Raw genomic sequence first — 17,773 nt, 5'->3', positions numbered from 1 at the left:
TCAGAGGCTGGCTAATAGCCTTGTCCGATTGCAGATTTCACCGAATGGTGGTGTTCTTGCCTTTGTGGAGGCACGTTCTTCCTTGGTTGAGCAGACTCGGGAGAAACAGATTAAGAATGAGAAGTTATGTATCATTCGATACAAGTTACTAAGAGGTGAAGCTAAGGAGGCAGTACTTGATCCGGAAGACGTATTGAGGATTGGCGGCAGAATTTGTATGCCTAAGGTGGGTGACCTGACTAGACTTATTTTGGAAGAGGCTCATTGTTCAAGGTATTCCATCCATCCGGGAGCGGCCAAGATGTTATAAGTTGGTTATCATCTTTACTTGATCACGCCTAATTAAATAATACTTTTCATGAAGATTTACTTATAATTATACTATAAATTACTGACTTGATTGATTAAATTAATTTTTTTTATATTCACAATCATAGAACATAAACTCTTATTGATCAAAAAAAATAAATTCAAGCAAATTAATAAAAGCATTACTTTAATATACACTCTACCAGACGATCCCTTAAAGATTTGTGAACAAAATAGTAATTTATACTTTGTTACCGTTGGAGAACTTGAATATTTAAATATTCAATGATTATCCAAATATGTAGACCTATCATATAATCAATACTTTTCTAAGTGCATAGCTTATGATGGAGCAATGAGATCTGCACTCCATCATTAGTAAAGTATATGTGGATTGATACAATAGTCCATATATGATCTATATTGAACCTACTAGAACACGATGTTTATATGTAGACTATAATTATTAGAATTTAAAAAGTAGATAATTAATTAATAATAAATTATATTGATGTAATTTATTCAATTAAACGAGTTTAAACAAGTCATGTGATCATGTAAAGTTCTGCGTAAATTGGGGGTGGTGATCAAAGATGTACGAGGAAGAATTGTGGTTATACAATCAAGATCAAGCATATGTATGTTGTAATGATTTCACTTGTTCATGTGGTTTCTTACATGATCAATGATGGTGAGGAAAAGTTATGCATGATCAATGATGTGTGAGGAAGAGTTATACATGAACAAGTGTATTTTTGAGTTTTATACCTAAACTATTGAAAGTGTGGGTTTTATACCTAAACTATCACTTATTAGTTTGAGAAACACACTTCTCTCTTTTATTTCACTCTCATCATGGTGTGTGTACTACACTCTCTCTTTCATTTGAAAATATTTATCACATTCTATCTTAACAAGAATTAAATAAATTATTAGAATTATTTAAAATTAAGATTAAAGCATTATTATCTCTCGCCCAAAAAAAATTATAAAATAAAATATAAAATATTTTTCTTATCTCACTCCAACACTTTCTCTCATCATAACCCCCCCCCCCCCCATTTTTTTACTTTTTATTTATTTATTAAATATCTTTTATAAAAGTTTTAAAAAAAATTCTTACTTCATCCCCCCTTTCAACTAGTAATTTGGATATTTTTATTTTTCTTAACAAAAATTCTACCCTGCCCTATCTAACCCTCCGCTTTCAAATTTTTTTCTTGTTTTGTGTTATATATATATGATTTTAGGAAAGTATTTTTTACTTGCTGCAAGAATTTTCTTAAAATAAAAATTTTATTTCTGTTATATTCGGTACACAAGTAGGAAAAAATATTTTCCTAAACATATATGTATATATCTAATACAAAATGAGAAAATATATTTAAAAATATATAAATTAAGAGTAGAGGGTTAGATTGGGTGGGTATAATTTTATTCTTTTTAAAAATAAAAATAAAAATATTTTTTAGGAAAGAGTGGTGGAAGGGGTGAAGTATGATTTCTTTTTAAAATATTTTTAAAAAAAAAATTAAAAAAAAATAAAATAAAATAAAAAAATTACAAAATGTATTTATATAACCATATACAATAATATATAATCTTATAAAGTATTTATAAAAACTGTTTCGTATTTTCCTTGAATCTAAGCACCAAATTCATCCAAAAACACCTCAAAAGCTATACAAACTCACTCAAAATTTCAAATTTAGGCTTCTCAATATATACTTAATTGATCGTTGGCAACAATACCCACTCAAAACAGCTTATTTGTAGAAGTTCGATTTTCAAACTTCGGAACTTAGAACTTGAACAATAATGGTTGAATACTAATTATTTGTTTGGTTTGTGAAAGAAAAATTAATAAAAATATGTTGTTAGCAATAGTGAAGTTTCATTATGAAGTAAGATGAAAAATAAGTATTTTTAGTAAGTCTATTGAAATGGAGATAGAAAATAAATTATTAAGATGATTTTTGGAATAGAAATCCAGTCTCATTGAAAGTGGAGTAGTTGGATCTTTGACGTGGGTTTTTGAAAGAAAAATTAATAAGAATCTATTGTTGGTAGTGTTTTATTATAGAGAAAGGACATGAAATTGAGTTAATTTAGATAAGCATTAAAAGCCTTAGATCAAATTATGTAATGTAATTTTATGAAATGCATTCTAATGGAGTAATTATCTCTTTTTCTTTTTGTCTTTTTTTTTATCAAATAAATCTTCAAATATTCATAAATTATAATCCTGTCATTATCAGAAAATAATTATAATGTATGTTTTAAGTAAGCTAACATTAGCTAATAACGTGGAAAATGTGTCAAAACCGTGGCAAAAAAAGTAAAGGCCGCAACCCCACTTAAAGATTTTCTCCATATTTTCTATGTTAATCAGTCTGTTAACGTGACATATAATGTTGATTAGGTCGAACATGACTTCAAAATTCATATAATACTATTTTCTAGTTACTACTAGTGAAAAATATAAAAAGACCTTTTGAATTTTCTCATTTTAAATTAAATGTATGTATTATGTATATTTTTTAATTCATGTGATATTGTTGAGATTTTGAAATTTAAAATTTTAAACTTTGATTATACATTCGAACATAAAAGCCTTAAATTTTTTTTAAAAAATAACATTCATATATTTAAAAATTATGTAAAGATAAAATACTATAAATTATATTAACTAATAATTTAAAATATATAAATAAATTTCGATTAAAAAAACACTTGATTCACTTTTAAAATTTCAACCGTAACACATAATCGGGAAAAAAAGCAAGAGCTTAAGTTATATATATTGTTATCAGTTAGTATATAAAAATTATACTCTTAGGTAAATTCAAAAAATATCTACAAATATTCTTTGAAATGTGAGATTCTTAATTTTGAAAGTAAGACGGGCTATCTATTACACCAATAAAGATGACGGATAACTGACTAAAGTTAAATGTCAGTCTATAATTTTCAACAACTGCTTCAATCAATGTTAAGTCAAAATATGCTCATAATTGTGCTACTTATTAATTAAAAGACCGTAAAGAAAAATAAAAAAATCGCAATATAACAATGGTAAATAAATATTAGTTCCCTTCCCTTTTCGACTTTAATTGACTTTTAAAAATTTCTTATGTCTTATTCCGCCTTTGCCAACTATTGGGGATGAAATTCCAGCAACAAGCGGAAAGCTACTAATTAGACTTATGGCTGAAGGGAGAATATCATAGGGTGTACATAGATCGGGTTGGTTTGGATTTTTTATAAACTAAACAAAATTATTTGTGTCGGGTTATTAAATCTATAAACCAAACCAAATCAATAAAAGTCGGGTTTTTCGATATCAATTTTTCTCGGTTTTTTTGGGGGTTTTCGGGTTTTTCATAGTATCTAATAAAAAGCAAAGAGCAGTGCTTCTTAAAAAGAGTTCTAATACAAAATAGGAAAAATTACTTGATTGAGTGCTTTTTAAAAATTAATTACTAATTTTAGCGATATTTTTTATTTATTACCATTTATAGCAATATTATGATAAATCTACACTTGTATTAAAAGTAAATTATGTATACAATATAAATGTATTATAAGTGTTTTAAAATATATATTATGTTTGTGTAGTAAGAAACTAACATAATGTATTATAAGTCTATTAAAATATGTGATAAATGTATTATCCATCTATAAAATTTGTATTATATATGTTTTATAAATAGTTCTCTGCAATATGTATTAAAACTGTATTATAAATGTATTATAAGTGTTCAGTAAAATTATTTTTTTATTGCTATAAATGGTAAATATTTTCTTAATATTGTATATTTATGTAAGTTTCCCAAATAATATCAACATATAAGATGGAGGCAGAACACTGTTTGAAGTTTTAACTTTATACGATAGGCTTTTTTTATATATTATTTAGATGGACTTCTCAAGTCCAAATCTAAATGTAAGAAAGAAAACAAAAATTATGAAAAAATTTTAAAAAATATTTATAAATTATATTTTAATAAATATTTTTATGTATAGCATAATTTAAAAGTACTATATCTATAATCGGGTCGGTTTGGGTTCGGTTTGACTTTTTTTAGTTAAAATCAAACCAATCCTATAATGGTCGAATTTTTTTTTCAAACACCAAATCAAGTCAAACCAAACCACTAGTCGAATTTTTTTTCCGGTTTGGTTCGGTTTGTCAGTTTGTTGCAGTTTATCGGTTTGCTCTGTACAGCCCTGGTTTTCATGCACTTAGTCTCCTTCCTTCAAAATTGTTGAGGCCCTAGAAGACTCTACTTCACTGAGAAGGCACATATATTCATTAGAGAGCGTTTGGTGACTAACAATTTCAGATTTTCTTGCTTTTTTATTATAGTCTATATTTGTTCTTCCGAATGATCGATCTACCATCGAATTGAATCACTCGATTTTTAAGTATTTTCTTAACAACAAATATCGATGACGAATGTATATAATTTGAACTCAATAAAACTAATAATGCTCTTTGAATCAGATTAAAAAGAAAAATAAACTAATGAAGTTGACACGGTGGAATTACTATTTTAAAGGATTTTTTCAATATTTCTTTTAATCACTTATTGGCGCGCTCTTCATTACCAACCTAAATGGCTGGCTAATATAATAGCGATGGAGCAATTAGTACTTTTTCCTTTTGGATTTTAATTCGTAACCACACATGATTTCTAAAGGTTGGCTTGACTTTTACTAGAAAGGGAAATAAAATTCAATACATCAAACTGTCGATCAAAAAGAAATTTAATACTCATTTTATTTCTATTTATCTGTCAAATATTTCATAATTTAATTTTTTTTTTATTTGTTAATTTTAACAAATCAAGAAAGAATAATTTTTTTCTTTCTATTATACCCTCAATTTTTACCATTGAGTTAATGTCTTTGAAAAATATAGTGAGTACATATGTTTAAAACTTTATCAATTAATAGGGGTAAAATGGTAAACTCACCATACAATTCATGAAGTGTGTGTGGTGGCAGAGCCAAATTTTGTTCTAAATAATTCAAAATATAAAAAAGTAAATACACGAAAAAACCAAAGAAGATTCAATATTTATTATATATACATAAAAATTAATTTTAATTATATATAAATAATGTAATTTTTATGGAACACAGTTAAAATAACCCATTGACCCTACATAACTCCGCCGTGGACTCTGTGCATGTTTACGACTATATAAATAAGATGTGATCCTCCATCTTAACTTCTTAAATTTGCATACTAATAATTATTCAATTCTCTTCATTTATATTTCTCCCTACAAATAAAATCAAATTAGTGCTGCTGCTGCTTCTTCTTCTTCTTCCAATTAATTACTTGAATGTTGATAGGAGTGATCTGAAGAAACAATTAAAGCTATATATGGAATTCACTTTGCTTGATACTTGCTTAGATTTGAATTTGAATTCTACAACGTCTTTTCATGAACTACCAATTGTATGTCCAATTTTTTCGATATATGACCATCTATGATCAATTTCAACACTACTATATATATGCTCTAATTAATATCTTCCTTCACATTTTTTGCTTTCAGAAACAACAACAAGTAATTGGATTGGGAGGAGATGACATGCCACCAAGTAATGAGGTTTGTATAATTAATCTTATTTTTAATTAAGTACTCATCAATATATTTCATATGTACACGACGCTCATGTACGTATTACATAATTTAGATTTAAATATTTTTTATAATGTCAGCATAAAATTAACTAACTATTTAAATCTATTGATGTAAATGTGTGTTCAGGTAGCAGATGATTTGGCAGAGGAAATAAAGAGATTGAGTGATGAAAACAAGAAACTAAGAGAGATGCTGAGTGTGATGTGTGACAACTATAATACTTTAAGAAAGCAGTACATGAACAATTGTAGTACTAATTATGGAACGTCAAGGAAAAGAAAAGCTGAAAATTCGGAATTATTGGATGCTCATTTTCATGGAATTATAAATTTAGAATCAAGTGATGAAGAACCTTCATGTAATCATCAACACAATCAATCGAGGAATAATAACTCTACGTCGCTTTATGTTAGGACTACCCAAACATCTCACCATACAAATCTCGTAAGCCCAGTGATGTTTAACTTCTATTGTTTTATTTATTACTATCAGGTTACCTAAAACATAACTAATTTCCATGTAATATATAAGTCGCTAGTTAAGTAAAAGTATTGTGTATCATATTTATGTGTGTTACTTTCAATTGGGGGGAAGCTAATGTACGACGTAATGCAGATAGTGAAGGATGGATATGAATGGCGCAAATACGGTCAGAAAGTAACGAGAGACAACCCGTATCCCAGAGCTTACTACAAGTGCTCTTTTGCTCCTACTTGCCCCGTCAAGAAAAAGGTAAAAACTCTAAATAAAACGCATCAAGTTTAGAGGGTTCTTTAGGTATTCTGATGTGTCTTTTTTCTAATATGTATGTTGATCCCGTAGGTACAATTATATATATGTAAATTGTGCCTAATTAAACTCCAAGAGTACAGTCAAAATAGTTGTTACAAGGTTTTAACTTATAAATACACGTTTTAATTTGCTCAACACTAGCTATGTGGTGTTTGACAGGTGCAAAGAAGTGTTGATGATGAGTCCATTATAGTAGCAACATATGAAGGAGAGCATAACCATTCAAAAGTAGTACGAGAGGCTGGTGAGGGCTCTTCTGATCTCAATCTTATAACAAGTGATCAACCAAAAATATTATTAGTGAATGGAAACAGAACAAGTAGTACTGCAATTGGTCATAGTCACAAGCAACCAGAGTTTCACAAGTTGTTGATTGACCAAATGGCTTCATCCTTAACCAGAGATGCCAAATTTAAAGATGTCCTTGCTGCTGCCCTTTCACAAAAAACTAACCTTCCACACAAATAGAAGGTATTTGTGTTACGTAATTGGCTAGACAATTATTCAATATTAGAAGGCTCAAGAGAACACAACCAACTAGTCGTACAAAGTTAAAGTGGGTTAAAGCCCCCACATTAATTGAAGAATGGACCGGTTGTCTATTTATATATGAACTTGGACAATTCTTCCTCGTGAGCTGAAGTCTTTTTGTTTTTATGTTACGAAATGCAAGTGTATCTTTGTCCTGTAATTTTCAAGTTCACCACAAGCCTAAAGGCTGACCAAAGAGATGTGAAAACATTTCTACATATATATACATAGCCTTCATTTAATTCTGTTAAGTATTAAAATCAATAACACGTACGCTGCCCTTATAGTTTCTTAATTAATGTTAAGAAATTAAATCGAGTCAATAGTGCCTTTAAGTTTTAATTCTTGTCCCAAATTGATGTTTACTTTATACTATTTTCAAGTAAAGATGCTCTCTTTTGATTATTGATGAAGTGGGGTCTCAGCCACTGAATTTAGTACTAATACAGAATAGGCCAGAAACCATACTAGGAAACTTTATTAGTCAACTACCATACAATGACCTGACTAATACTTTCTTCTTTTTAACAAACTAAATATATTTTTAACGCTTGGAAACAATGCTTAAATAAGTCTCAGAGTGCTAAAAAAACAAATGGAGTGCCAATTAAAAATGGACATGAATTAAAGGAAAATAACAAGAGAGATTTTTCAAACTGAAACAAATTTCAAAGTAACAATTACACAATACTAGTGATTTAAACAAACAATTTCAAAATTCAGCTAGTTAACATTCTTAGCCGAAACTCGTTAAATCCAACAACATACATATATGGCCATTAATACTTCAACCAACACCAATATCGACCCAAAATTACCACGAAATATCATCGGGGAAGCAGATTTTTCGGAAGAATGCACAGCAGATACAACGGCTGACCTCGGAGGAGGTGAAGAAAGAGGATGAACAAGAACAGAGACTTTCATGCCATTAGAGCATCCACCAATGCCACAAATGAAGTAGTATCTCTTTGACTTGTTAAGCAGAATGAAATCTTTTCCACTGCTCCAATTCCCAAGTGCACCCTCTATTGTGCAATTATTGTATCCTATTTTGTTCACTTGTAACACATTGTGTTGTGTCTTTTGATACCTAAATGCTGCATGCCAACAAACAAGCCATATAATATATATATAGACAAGGTTATAATTATTCGTTTTGACAAAATTTAATAAACAAAGATGATTATTAATTGATTACTCTCTCTGTTCCAATTGATTAGATAGGAATTTAAGAAAGAAATAAATATTTTTTTCAAACTTACTGTATAAAAAGAAGCCATAAATATTTTTTTGTGGCTATAATCACTCCATTAATAATAAAATGAGAAGTTTAATATTTTTTTATATATATAACGAAGTATGTCATTTCTTCGACAGGCATGATGCATATGTTGAGACAAAGAGAGTATATTTTTTTTTCAAAAGCATAATACATAAATGTGTCATTTTACGTAGCCTCAACTGTCATTTATGTTCTTCATCTTTGGTATGCATAAATAGAAACTTAATCATGTATAAATTTGAACTAGTAGACATATGTGTTCTGCACAGCAATTTGTGCTCCTATGTCTATAATTCCACGTAAGACAGATATATCTATTTGTTATAAAAGTTTCAGCAACTAAATTAAAGAACATTATGTCTTTTTCAAAAGAAAACACACCGTTATGGTTCTAATTTGGGGAGTAATAAGTAGTGAGACGCTTAAGCAGAGATATAAGGTAATCTAGACCAACAACGTAACCTTATGAGTAGACTATTAACTATCTCTGCAAAAATTTTAAAAGAGAGATAATACGAACAAAAGGTCGTACAGATGAAGTCACCGACGTAGAAGGTCTGGTGGTTGCTCCAGAGAGTGTAATTGATGCCGGCATTCCAACCTTTGTTAGCTCCGACAATGTGATCAGTGGCGGAGACGGTTGTGGCAACGGTGGCGGTGACAACGAGGAAGAATACATGAAGATCCATGTAATTGATCAGAGCAACTCCTACTTTTAATTTGCTACTAAACCTTAAAAATTGAGGCTAGATGGCAACCGTTATATAAAGGATCCAAAGCTAAAAAGTTAGATAAACCATCATTATACATTGTACATATTTATAAGGTAACAATTATATCATTCAATTTCATACATCTCCTATATATGATGTACATTTTCTCTTTTCTTTTTACTTGGCCAAAAGTTGTATGGTAAAACGGTGGCTAACAAATTTCATAATGAAACATACTATTGTAAGTTAAATATTCTTTTATGTCGTTGTCATTTGATAGCTAGATAAAAATAATTTATTCATGTATGAATTTTCAGATAACTTATACAACGTTTGGTAGGTAAATAGAAAATAAGTTATTCATGTTAAAATTAATACGATGTTTGTTTGATAATTTAGAAATCTGCATAATTATACATGTATAAATTGTGAGAGAGTTTATGTATTATTTTATTGAAGAATAGAAGGTGAAATAACTTATACATACATAACTAATACCTGTATAAAATAATATATAAATTTACTCATAATTAATTTCTACATTATTAATATTGGCATATCTTTTAGACTCCTAGATACCGCCAAATCTGTTTGAAACATGCAGAATTTTTTTAAAATAATGTCTAAAAGAGAGTGGATCCAAGAAATTAAATTAGTGAATATGAATATCGTTGCACGCACTATTCTTTTTAAAAGAGTAATTTTAGACTCTAACCAATCTGAGCAGATTTATTTATTTTCAGAAAAGAGTTTAATCAGAGGGAATTCAAGAGACTTTTTAGTTTCAAATTAGTAGATGTGGAGTATGACTGAGTCCTACTCATTCACACTATTGGGCATCACTTAATACAAGTATATACGTACATAAAGTACATTGTATAAAGTTCTTTAACCATATATAGTATAACTGATTAGAAGTATGTACGTGCATCCACTGACTGATGAATAATGGTAGCACTATATATGCCGTGAGGTTAAAGCAAAGTGCCTATGATGACCATTTTCACAATGAATGGGAGTATTTTTCTATTTTTAATTAAAGATTTTAAATTTACGAAAACAACGTTTTACCCGAAATAGAATTTTTCAATGCTAATTTGGATTAACTGGAGAAAGATGTTACACTGGAAAGTCAAGACACCCTTTTTAGGATCCTACACTACAATCTAGCTATGTTGAGCTCATCCCGCCTATTCTACTAGCTAGGTCCTGCGAAAGACCCCATTGATTCTAGGAAAAATCACATGAATATTGTCTTTTAAGACACTAATTAACTATATATAAATCTACTAATTTTTAATTTAATTACAAAATATAACAATTTTATTGGAACACGTTTTTTTGGTTGATTTTTTGGATTTCTGTCATGTTTTCTTGAGAGTGAGAATTTATTGCCTAATTTTTGAATTTCCAAATTATACACATTCCTTATTTGACACTTTTACTTTTGGAAAAGAATTTATATTACGATACACCACTTTTCTTGAGAGTGAGAATTTACCTATTTAACTATATAAAGAAAAGTCTATATGTATTTAAAAGTCTACACCAAACGACTAATTTACATCAATATTATATCTTATATTGACCACAATGTATACCACTTTTATTCCAATATACTCGTTATATAAGAAATATCTATTAAACTATTTCACAAACTGTTTATATATATATATATATATTAAATGGTGCATGGTATGGTGGACAGTTGGTGCAGAAGATATTGCCATCAAATTAATTGCTTAAAGGCTTAAGTCATAAAAAGAAGGGAGCTACGTCTGAGTTAAACTTAGAGATGAAAGTGTTCTTTCCTTTCTCGACGGTGAAGTAAGACCAAACTCATGAGCTTATTATCCTAGGTCGGAACAGGTTGATAGGACCCCATTTTTTTACGTTTCCATGTTCCCCCGTGTGGCGACATGGGGGCAAAAAAATGGCGAATTACACCGAATTTTATCTTCGACCAAGCCTTTCCGTTCCGAAATCGAGAAAGATCACTCTGAAAACGGACCTTAAAATTATTCACATATTTTACTTTGACACTTTAATTAGGAGTATTACCTATTTGTTAACCATAGGCAAGCTACCATGGTTAATAATTTGTTAGAGTTAGTTGAAGTTTGTTAGATGTTAGTTGTAGGTTGATAGTGACTTGTAACTAACTACTCAAACTCTTTAAATACAACTCACTCACACCACATGAATGATGAGTGTGTGTATGTACAATGTGACTTAGAGAGCAATGTAATCTTCTCTCCTCTTCTCCTCTTCTCTGCAACTTCTCCTCTGCTTCTTCATCTGCTGCACTGCAGCTTCTCATCTTCTTCTTCCATCTTTCTTCTCGACTAACTCATCTTGATTCATATAGTCGTCTAACAAGACTCCATCAATGAAGTTATCATGGTATCAGAGCGTTTGGTAAGATCCTAGAACTGGAACAAGCAGTTAAGTGCTGAGAAGACGAGCAGTGTAGGTGCTCATCTCTGAAAGGTGTTTGAGTCGCAATCAAGTTTCAGCATTCTCAGTTTCGAAGCAAGTTCAATGGTGAATCTAGGTGAAGCTGCAACTGGAACACTAGGTGCTGAGAACTTCAACTCAAACATAGCAGCATCTGAGCTGGTAATACCAAATATTGACCACAATCATCCTCTCTTCTTGCATCAAAATGATACTCCAGGTAGCTCATTAATTTCTCTTCAACTAGTTGGTTCAGAGAACTACGCGATCTGGAGTAGATCCATGAGAATTGGATTAATAGGCAAGAGTAAACTTGGATTCATTGATGGTAGATATCCTAAGTCTAAGTTTGGACCTGAGTTTTCTGATGCTTGGGAGAAGTGTAATGTTGTAATCCTCTCTTGGATTATGAATGTAGTTCAACCAAGATTATTGTGGTGTATGGAGGAGATGCACACAAGGTTTGGTGTGATCTAAAAGAAAGGTTAGACAAGATAAATGGAGCTCATGTGTATCAACTCCATAAAGAAATTCATGATCTAAGTCAGGGAACCATGTCAGTTTCAGATTATTATACAAAACTCAAAGGCTTATGGAATGAATATGATTCAATTATGCCTTGTCCAGGTTGTTCATGTCGTGAGTCTAAGAAGTTTCAAGATCACTATGAGTATCAAAGGTTACTAGAGTTCCTAATAGGACTAAATGAGACCTACTCTGCAGTTAGAGGACAGATTTTGATGCAGTCTCCAACTCCAAATCTGAACAAAGCTTTTTCCCTTGTCATGGATCATGAAAGTCAAAGGAATATAGCATACACTAACTATGAATCAGGCCTTCCTAAACTGATGGAAAGTACTGTATTGTTTAGCCAAAATAGGTGGTCATAGTGTTGGTAATGGGAATTCTGGTCATCAACCTGGTGGAGGTGGTGGTAATCCTATTAGAAGTCACTATGAAGCTCAGTTCAATCCTCAAAACCCACAAAAGTTTGTTATCACCTGTGAGGTGTGTGGTTATAGAGGTCACACTAAGAAACAATATTTCAAGGTCAAAGGATATCCAGTTGGCTAGAGATCCAAGAAGAAAACTGGTAGTTCTACACCTAGCTCTAGTTCATTTGCTAACCAAGTTACAATTGCTTAAAGTGCAGGCTTATCACACAATGAAAAACCTAGTGCAACATATAAGTCACTTGCAGCTTTCTTCACAAAAGATCAATATCAGCAGATAATGCAGTTACTAAGCAAAGGCAGTGACACTGGTGAAGAGCATTCAGCCAAAGCAGCCACAGCAGGTAGAGTTTTATCAACACTAGTGTCCAAATATGTGAATAAAGAGTGGATAGTTGACACAGGAGCCACTAACCATATGACATCTCAGTTGTCATCACTAGATAAATGTACCTTAGTGTCTAAGCCTGAAAGAAGGCAGGTACTACTACCAACAGGAAATGTTGCATTAGTGTCTCATGTTGGCAGCACAAAAGTCTTTGGAGATCAAGTTATTGACAATTTCCTCTTTGTTCCTGATTTCAAATGCAACCTCTTATCTGTGTCTCAACTAACTAAGGAGTTTCAATGTATGGCAGCTTTCTTTTCTGATTTTTGTGTCTTTCAGGATCTCTACAGTGGACAGGTCAAGGAGATTGGTAGAGAAGATGAAGGACTCTACATTCTCAAGGAAGGCTTCAACCATACTGATCCTACTTAGAGGATATGCAGTATTTCTACTGCTCAAGCTTCTTCTACTAGTGCTGTATATGGTAGTAGTTCTAATTCCAGTACACTATGGCATAGAAGGTTAGGACATGCTCCTATTGATGTAATAAGAAGGTCCTCTAGTCTTGCAGGAGTAGATATCTCTGACAGTTCAACTTGTACAGTGTGTCCATTAGCAAAACAAACAAAAGTTCCTTTTCCTGTAAGCAATCACACTTCAAAGGCACTCTTTGACTTGGTACATTATGATGTCTGGGGTCCATATAGAGTACCTACTCATAATGGAATGAAATACTTTGTTACTGTAGTAGATGACTACTCCAGATTCACTTGGCTATTTCTTCTCACAGCTAAATCTGATACTATAGTTGTGATGAGACATTTTTTTTCTCAAGTTCATAATTTGTTCTCAACTTGTGTCAAAGTGCTTAGAACTGATAATGGGACTGAATTCATGAGCACAGCCTTTCAGTCCATGCTGTCAACTCTGGGAATATGTCATCAAACCACATGTGTATACACTCCTCAGCAAAATAGTGTGGTAGAAAGGAAGCATAGAACTATCTTAAATATGGCAAGAGCCTTGAGGTTCCAGGCATCAGTACCTTTGCAGTTTTGGGGAGAATGTGTTACCACAGCTGTCTATATCCTTAATAGACTTCCAACTTTTGTCTTATAAGTCTCCCTTTGAGCTACTGTATCAACATCCTCCTTCCCTCTCTCATATCAAAACTTTTGGTTGCCTAGGTTATGCTACTTGTCCAGCCATCACAGATAAGTTTTCTCCTAGAGCCATACCTGTTGTGCTTATGGGATACTCTTTGTCTCAAAAGGGGTACCTCTTATATGATCTGTATACTAAGTCCTTATTTGTGAATAGGCATGTTGTGTTTAAAGAAGACATGTTTTCTTTCAGAGACTGTCAAACCTCATCCAATCCCATATTTCCTATCTTAACTCTAGTACAACCTGATAATGATCATCCCCCTACTAGCTTGTCACCTGCTGTTACTCCTCAAGACTCTCAGCTACCACTTACTCCTGAAGACCATTCTTCACTTCCATCTCCTACAGCAGTTCCTACCAGAAATTCCTCCAGATCAACCAAACCTCCTATTTGGCTTCAGGATTTTGTTACCCAATCCAAAAGTCACTCTTGTCTGTTTCTAGTAGCTGACTTTTTTAGCTACAAACACCTGTCTCCTTCTTACAGCTCCTGCATCAAGACATTCTCAGCTATCTCAGAGCCCTCTTCTTATCATGAAGCTTCTCTTGACCCTCAGTGGATCCATGCAATGCAGCAGGAAATAGATGTCTTGATGGACAACAAAACTTGGAGTCTGGTAGATCTTCCTCCTAGTAAGAAGCCTATTGGCTGCAGATGGATTTACAAAGTAAAATACAAATCTACAGGTGAAGTGGAGAGGTACAAGGCCAAGCTAGTTGCTAAGGGTTATAGCCAATAGGAGGGGCTCGACTATGGGGAAACTTTTAGTCCTGTGGCCAAAATGGTTACTGTGAGATCCATCATAGCACTTGCTACTTCAAAGGGTTGGCTCATCCATCAGATAGATGTTCACAATGCCTTCCTTAATGGTGATCTGTTAGAGGATGTCTACATGACCATTCCTCCTGGGCTTGCTAGATAGGGGGAGAACACTAAAGTCTGCAAACTCCACAAGTCTCTATATGGTCTCAAACAAGCACCAAGGTAGTGGAACTTTAAGCTAGCACAGTCTTTGCTTCAGTTGGGATTTTATCAAAGTCACTATGACTACTCACTCTTCACTAGACATGATAAACATAATATACTCATTGTGCTGGTATATGTAGATGATTTTTTTATCACTGGTAGTAACCAGGATATCATCAGTGACACCAGAAAAGATTTACAGAAGGAGTTCAAGATGAAGGATCTGGGAGAGCTCAAATTCTTTCTAGGGATTGAATGTGCCAGATCAAGCAAAGGGATCCACATGTCTCAAAGTAAATATGCTCTTGAACTGATAACTGAGTGTGGTCTAGGGGGAGCTAAACCTGCAGCAACTCCCCTGGAACAGAATCAGAAGCTCACATCTGCACAATATGATGAGTGTATTAGAGGTACAGGTAATGAGGGACATGAAGATCACAAATTGCAGGATCCCAGCAGGTACCAAATACTAGTAGGAAGACTTCTATATCTGACCATGACTAGACCTAACTTAGCCTTCTCAGTTCAGGTTCTGAGTCAGTTCATGCATTGCCCCAAAGAGTCTCACATAGAAGCTGCATTGAGAGTAGTTAAGTACATAAAATAAGCCCCTGGTCTTGGACTACTAATGCCAGCAGAAGACACCAACAAGCTTCTAGCCTACTGTGTCTCAGATTGGGGAAGCTGCCTGGAAACAAAAAGGTTTGTAACTGGCTACTTGGTCAATCTTGGTGGAGCCTTGATATCCTGGAAATCTAAGAAACAGGAGACTGTATCCAGAAGCTCGGCTGAAGCTGAGTTTAGGAGTATGGCTCACTATGTTGCTGAAGTTACATGGCTTGTAGGGTTGTTTGAAGAACTTGGCATACACATTGAGATTCATATAACCATGGTGTGTGACAGCAAAGCAGCTATTCAGATTGCTGCTAATCCTATCTTCCATGAAATAATTAAACACATAGACATCGATTGTCACTTTGTAAGAGAAAAGATCAACCAAGGAATGCTGAAAACAGAATTCACACACACCAAGGATCAACTAGCTGACTTGCTCACAAAGAGCCTTGGCAAGGCACAACATCAGCTACTGGTGAATGAGCTTGGAGTCATGAACTTGTTCAAACCATGAGCTTGAGGGGGAGTGTTAACCATAGGCAAGCTACCATGGTTAATAATTTGTTAGAGTTAGTTGAAGTTTGTTAGATGTTAGTTGTAGGTTGATAGTGACTTGTAACTAACTACTAAAACTCTTTAAATACAACTCACTCACACCACATGAATGATGAGTGTGTGTATGTACAATGTGACTTAGAGAGCAATGTAATCTTCTCTCCTCTACTACTCTTCTCTGCAACTTCTCCTCTGCTTCTTCATCTGCTGCACTGCAGCTTCTCATCTTCTTCTTCCATCCTTCTTCTTGACTAACTCGTCTTGATTCATATAGTCGTCTAACAAGACTCCATCAATGAAGTTATCACTATTGAACACTTAACTTGTTCAAAACGTGTACCTATTAAACACAAAATGCTGATATGGCAAAAAAAGTGTTCTTCACTTTCATTTGGCGCCTTAAGATGTCTGGAATGATATTTATTTTTATTTTTATTGAAAAATCTTACACTTTTTCTTCTTCTGTTATCGTTTGGCATTATAAATAACTTAAAAGATTTTTTAAAATATATTTTTAAAAGTAATAATTTCTTAATCCAAAAATGAAAAAGGCCCCCAACCCAACCCCAGCTTTCAATCGTCTTCTTCACCCCATTTAGGTTTTCAAAGCCCACTGAAAATGTCCATTTTTGAATTAATTGTCCTTTTTTTAATCAACTAATTGGATCTGCAAAAACAAATAAGCAAAAAGATTTTTGAACATTGGAGTAAAAAAAAATTAGCAGACCTTCGTCCATCGCCAATTTCGGCCGCTCCGAACAGACATCACTACTCAAATTAAAATGTAAACCCATTAAACCTATCAAAAATGATATCAGAGAATTCGATAAAATTAATTTGGGTCTTCTTGATTTCTCTTTGTAGTCGATTTCGAAATGATTATCCGTCAACAAACTCCCTTTCTTCATCACTTTTATACCAATCTCTCTCTATATCTTTCTCTCTCACGTATTATGTATGAAATATATACTTTTTAAAAAAATTAAATTTGCAAGTAATTTAAGAAGAAGTTGAGTTTTGTGCTTTGGAAAAGGAAATGTTGTTGGGAAGAAAATGAAGAAGATAGCGGGTGGGGTATTGTGGAACTGGGTAAAATGTGTTGTTATTTTTAATTTTTTATAAAAGAAAGATTGAAAATGTATTTAAAATAATTTTTATTTTTTAATAGAAAATTCATTTTCTATAATTTTTGAGGCCAAGTAACACATGTCAGCTTTTAATTAATTATTTTGCCATGTCATTACAGTGTATCACACACACTTTGTATTTTTTGCTGATTATTTAAAAATGTCTAATAGGAACAAGTTTTGAATAGTTAAAAATGTTTAATAGGTAATAGTCCTAGTTGAAGTGTCTAAGTGAAATATATGAACAACTTTAACAGACCGTACATGACTTAAGCCTTGTTTAAACTAATAAGTAGCCTACAACACACCATAAAT

General features: G+C 32.4%; 2 protein-coding genes across 2 annotated transcripts; one reads left to right on the top strand and one right to left on the bottom strand.

Moving 5' to 3' along the window:
• The first annotated feature begins 5,583 nt into the window (after positions 1-5,583).
• On the top strand, positions 5,584-7,605 carry LOC129888642 (probable WRKY transcription factor 40). Its single transcript, XM_055963592.1, has 5 exons — positions 5,584-5,779; positions 5,880-5,933; positions 6,096-6,413; positions 6,585-6,701; positions 6,921-7,605. Exons 1-5 carry the CDS (start codon positions 5,705-5,707, stop codon positions 7,227-7,229), a joined length of 873 nt encoding a protein of 290 aa, XP_055819567.1. The 5' UTR covers positions 5,584-5,704; the 3' UTR covers positions 7,230-7,605.
• A 311-nt stretch (positions 7,606-7,916) lies between these two features.
• LOC129888633 (lamin-like protein) lies at positions 7,917-9,380 on the bottom strand. The gene is made up of 2 exons (XM_055963580.1): positions 9,110-9,380; positions 7,917-8,392 (listed from the first exon to the last, which is right to left on the bottom strand). The coding sequence occupies exons 1-2, from the start codon at positions 9,264-9,266 to the stop codon at positions 8,043-8,045; spliced, it is 507 nt and encodes a 168-aa protein (XP_055819555.1). The 5' UTR covers positions 9,267-9,380; the 3' UTR covers positions 7,917-8,042.
• Positions 9,381-17,773: the final 8,393 nt, after the last annotated feature.

This window comes from Solanum dulcamara, chromosome 1, assembly GCF_947179165.1.
Source record: "Solanum dulcamara chromosome 1, daSolDulc1.2, whole genome shotgun sequence".
NCBI lineage: Eukaryota > Viridiplantae > Streptophyta > Magnoliopsida > Solanales > Solanaceae > Solanum > Solanum dulcamara.
Note: the sequence above shows the minus strand (reverse complement) of the source record. Positions and strands in the feature narration are given on the sequence as shown.

Excerpts from the sequence above, each read along its gene's own strand:
- LOC129888642 (XM_055963592.1), top strand. The coding sequence starts at position 5,705 with ATGGAATTCACTTTGCTTGATACTTGCTTAGATTTGAATTTGAATTCT. Across the intron at positions 5,780-5,879 it reads CTTTTCATGAACTACCAATT|AAACAACAACAAGTAATTGG; the intron begins GTATGTCCAATT and ends TTTTGCTTTCAG. Across the intron at positions 6,702-6,920 it reads CTTGCCCCGTCAAGAAAAAG|GTGCAAAGAAGTGTTGATGA; the intron begins GTAAAAACTCTA and ends GGTGTTTGACAG.
- LOC129888633 (XM_055963580.1), bottom strand. The coding sequence starts at position 9,266 with ATGGATCTTCATGTATTCTTCCTCGTTGTCACCGCCACCGTTGCCACA. Across the intron at positions 8,393-9,109 it reads CTACGTCGGTGACTTCATCT|CATTTAGGTATCAAAAGACA; the intron begins GTACGACCTTTT and ends GTTGGCATGCAG.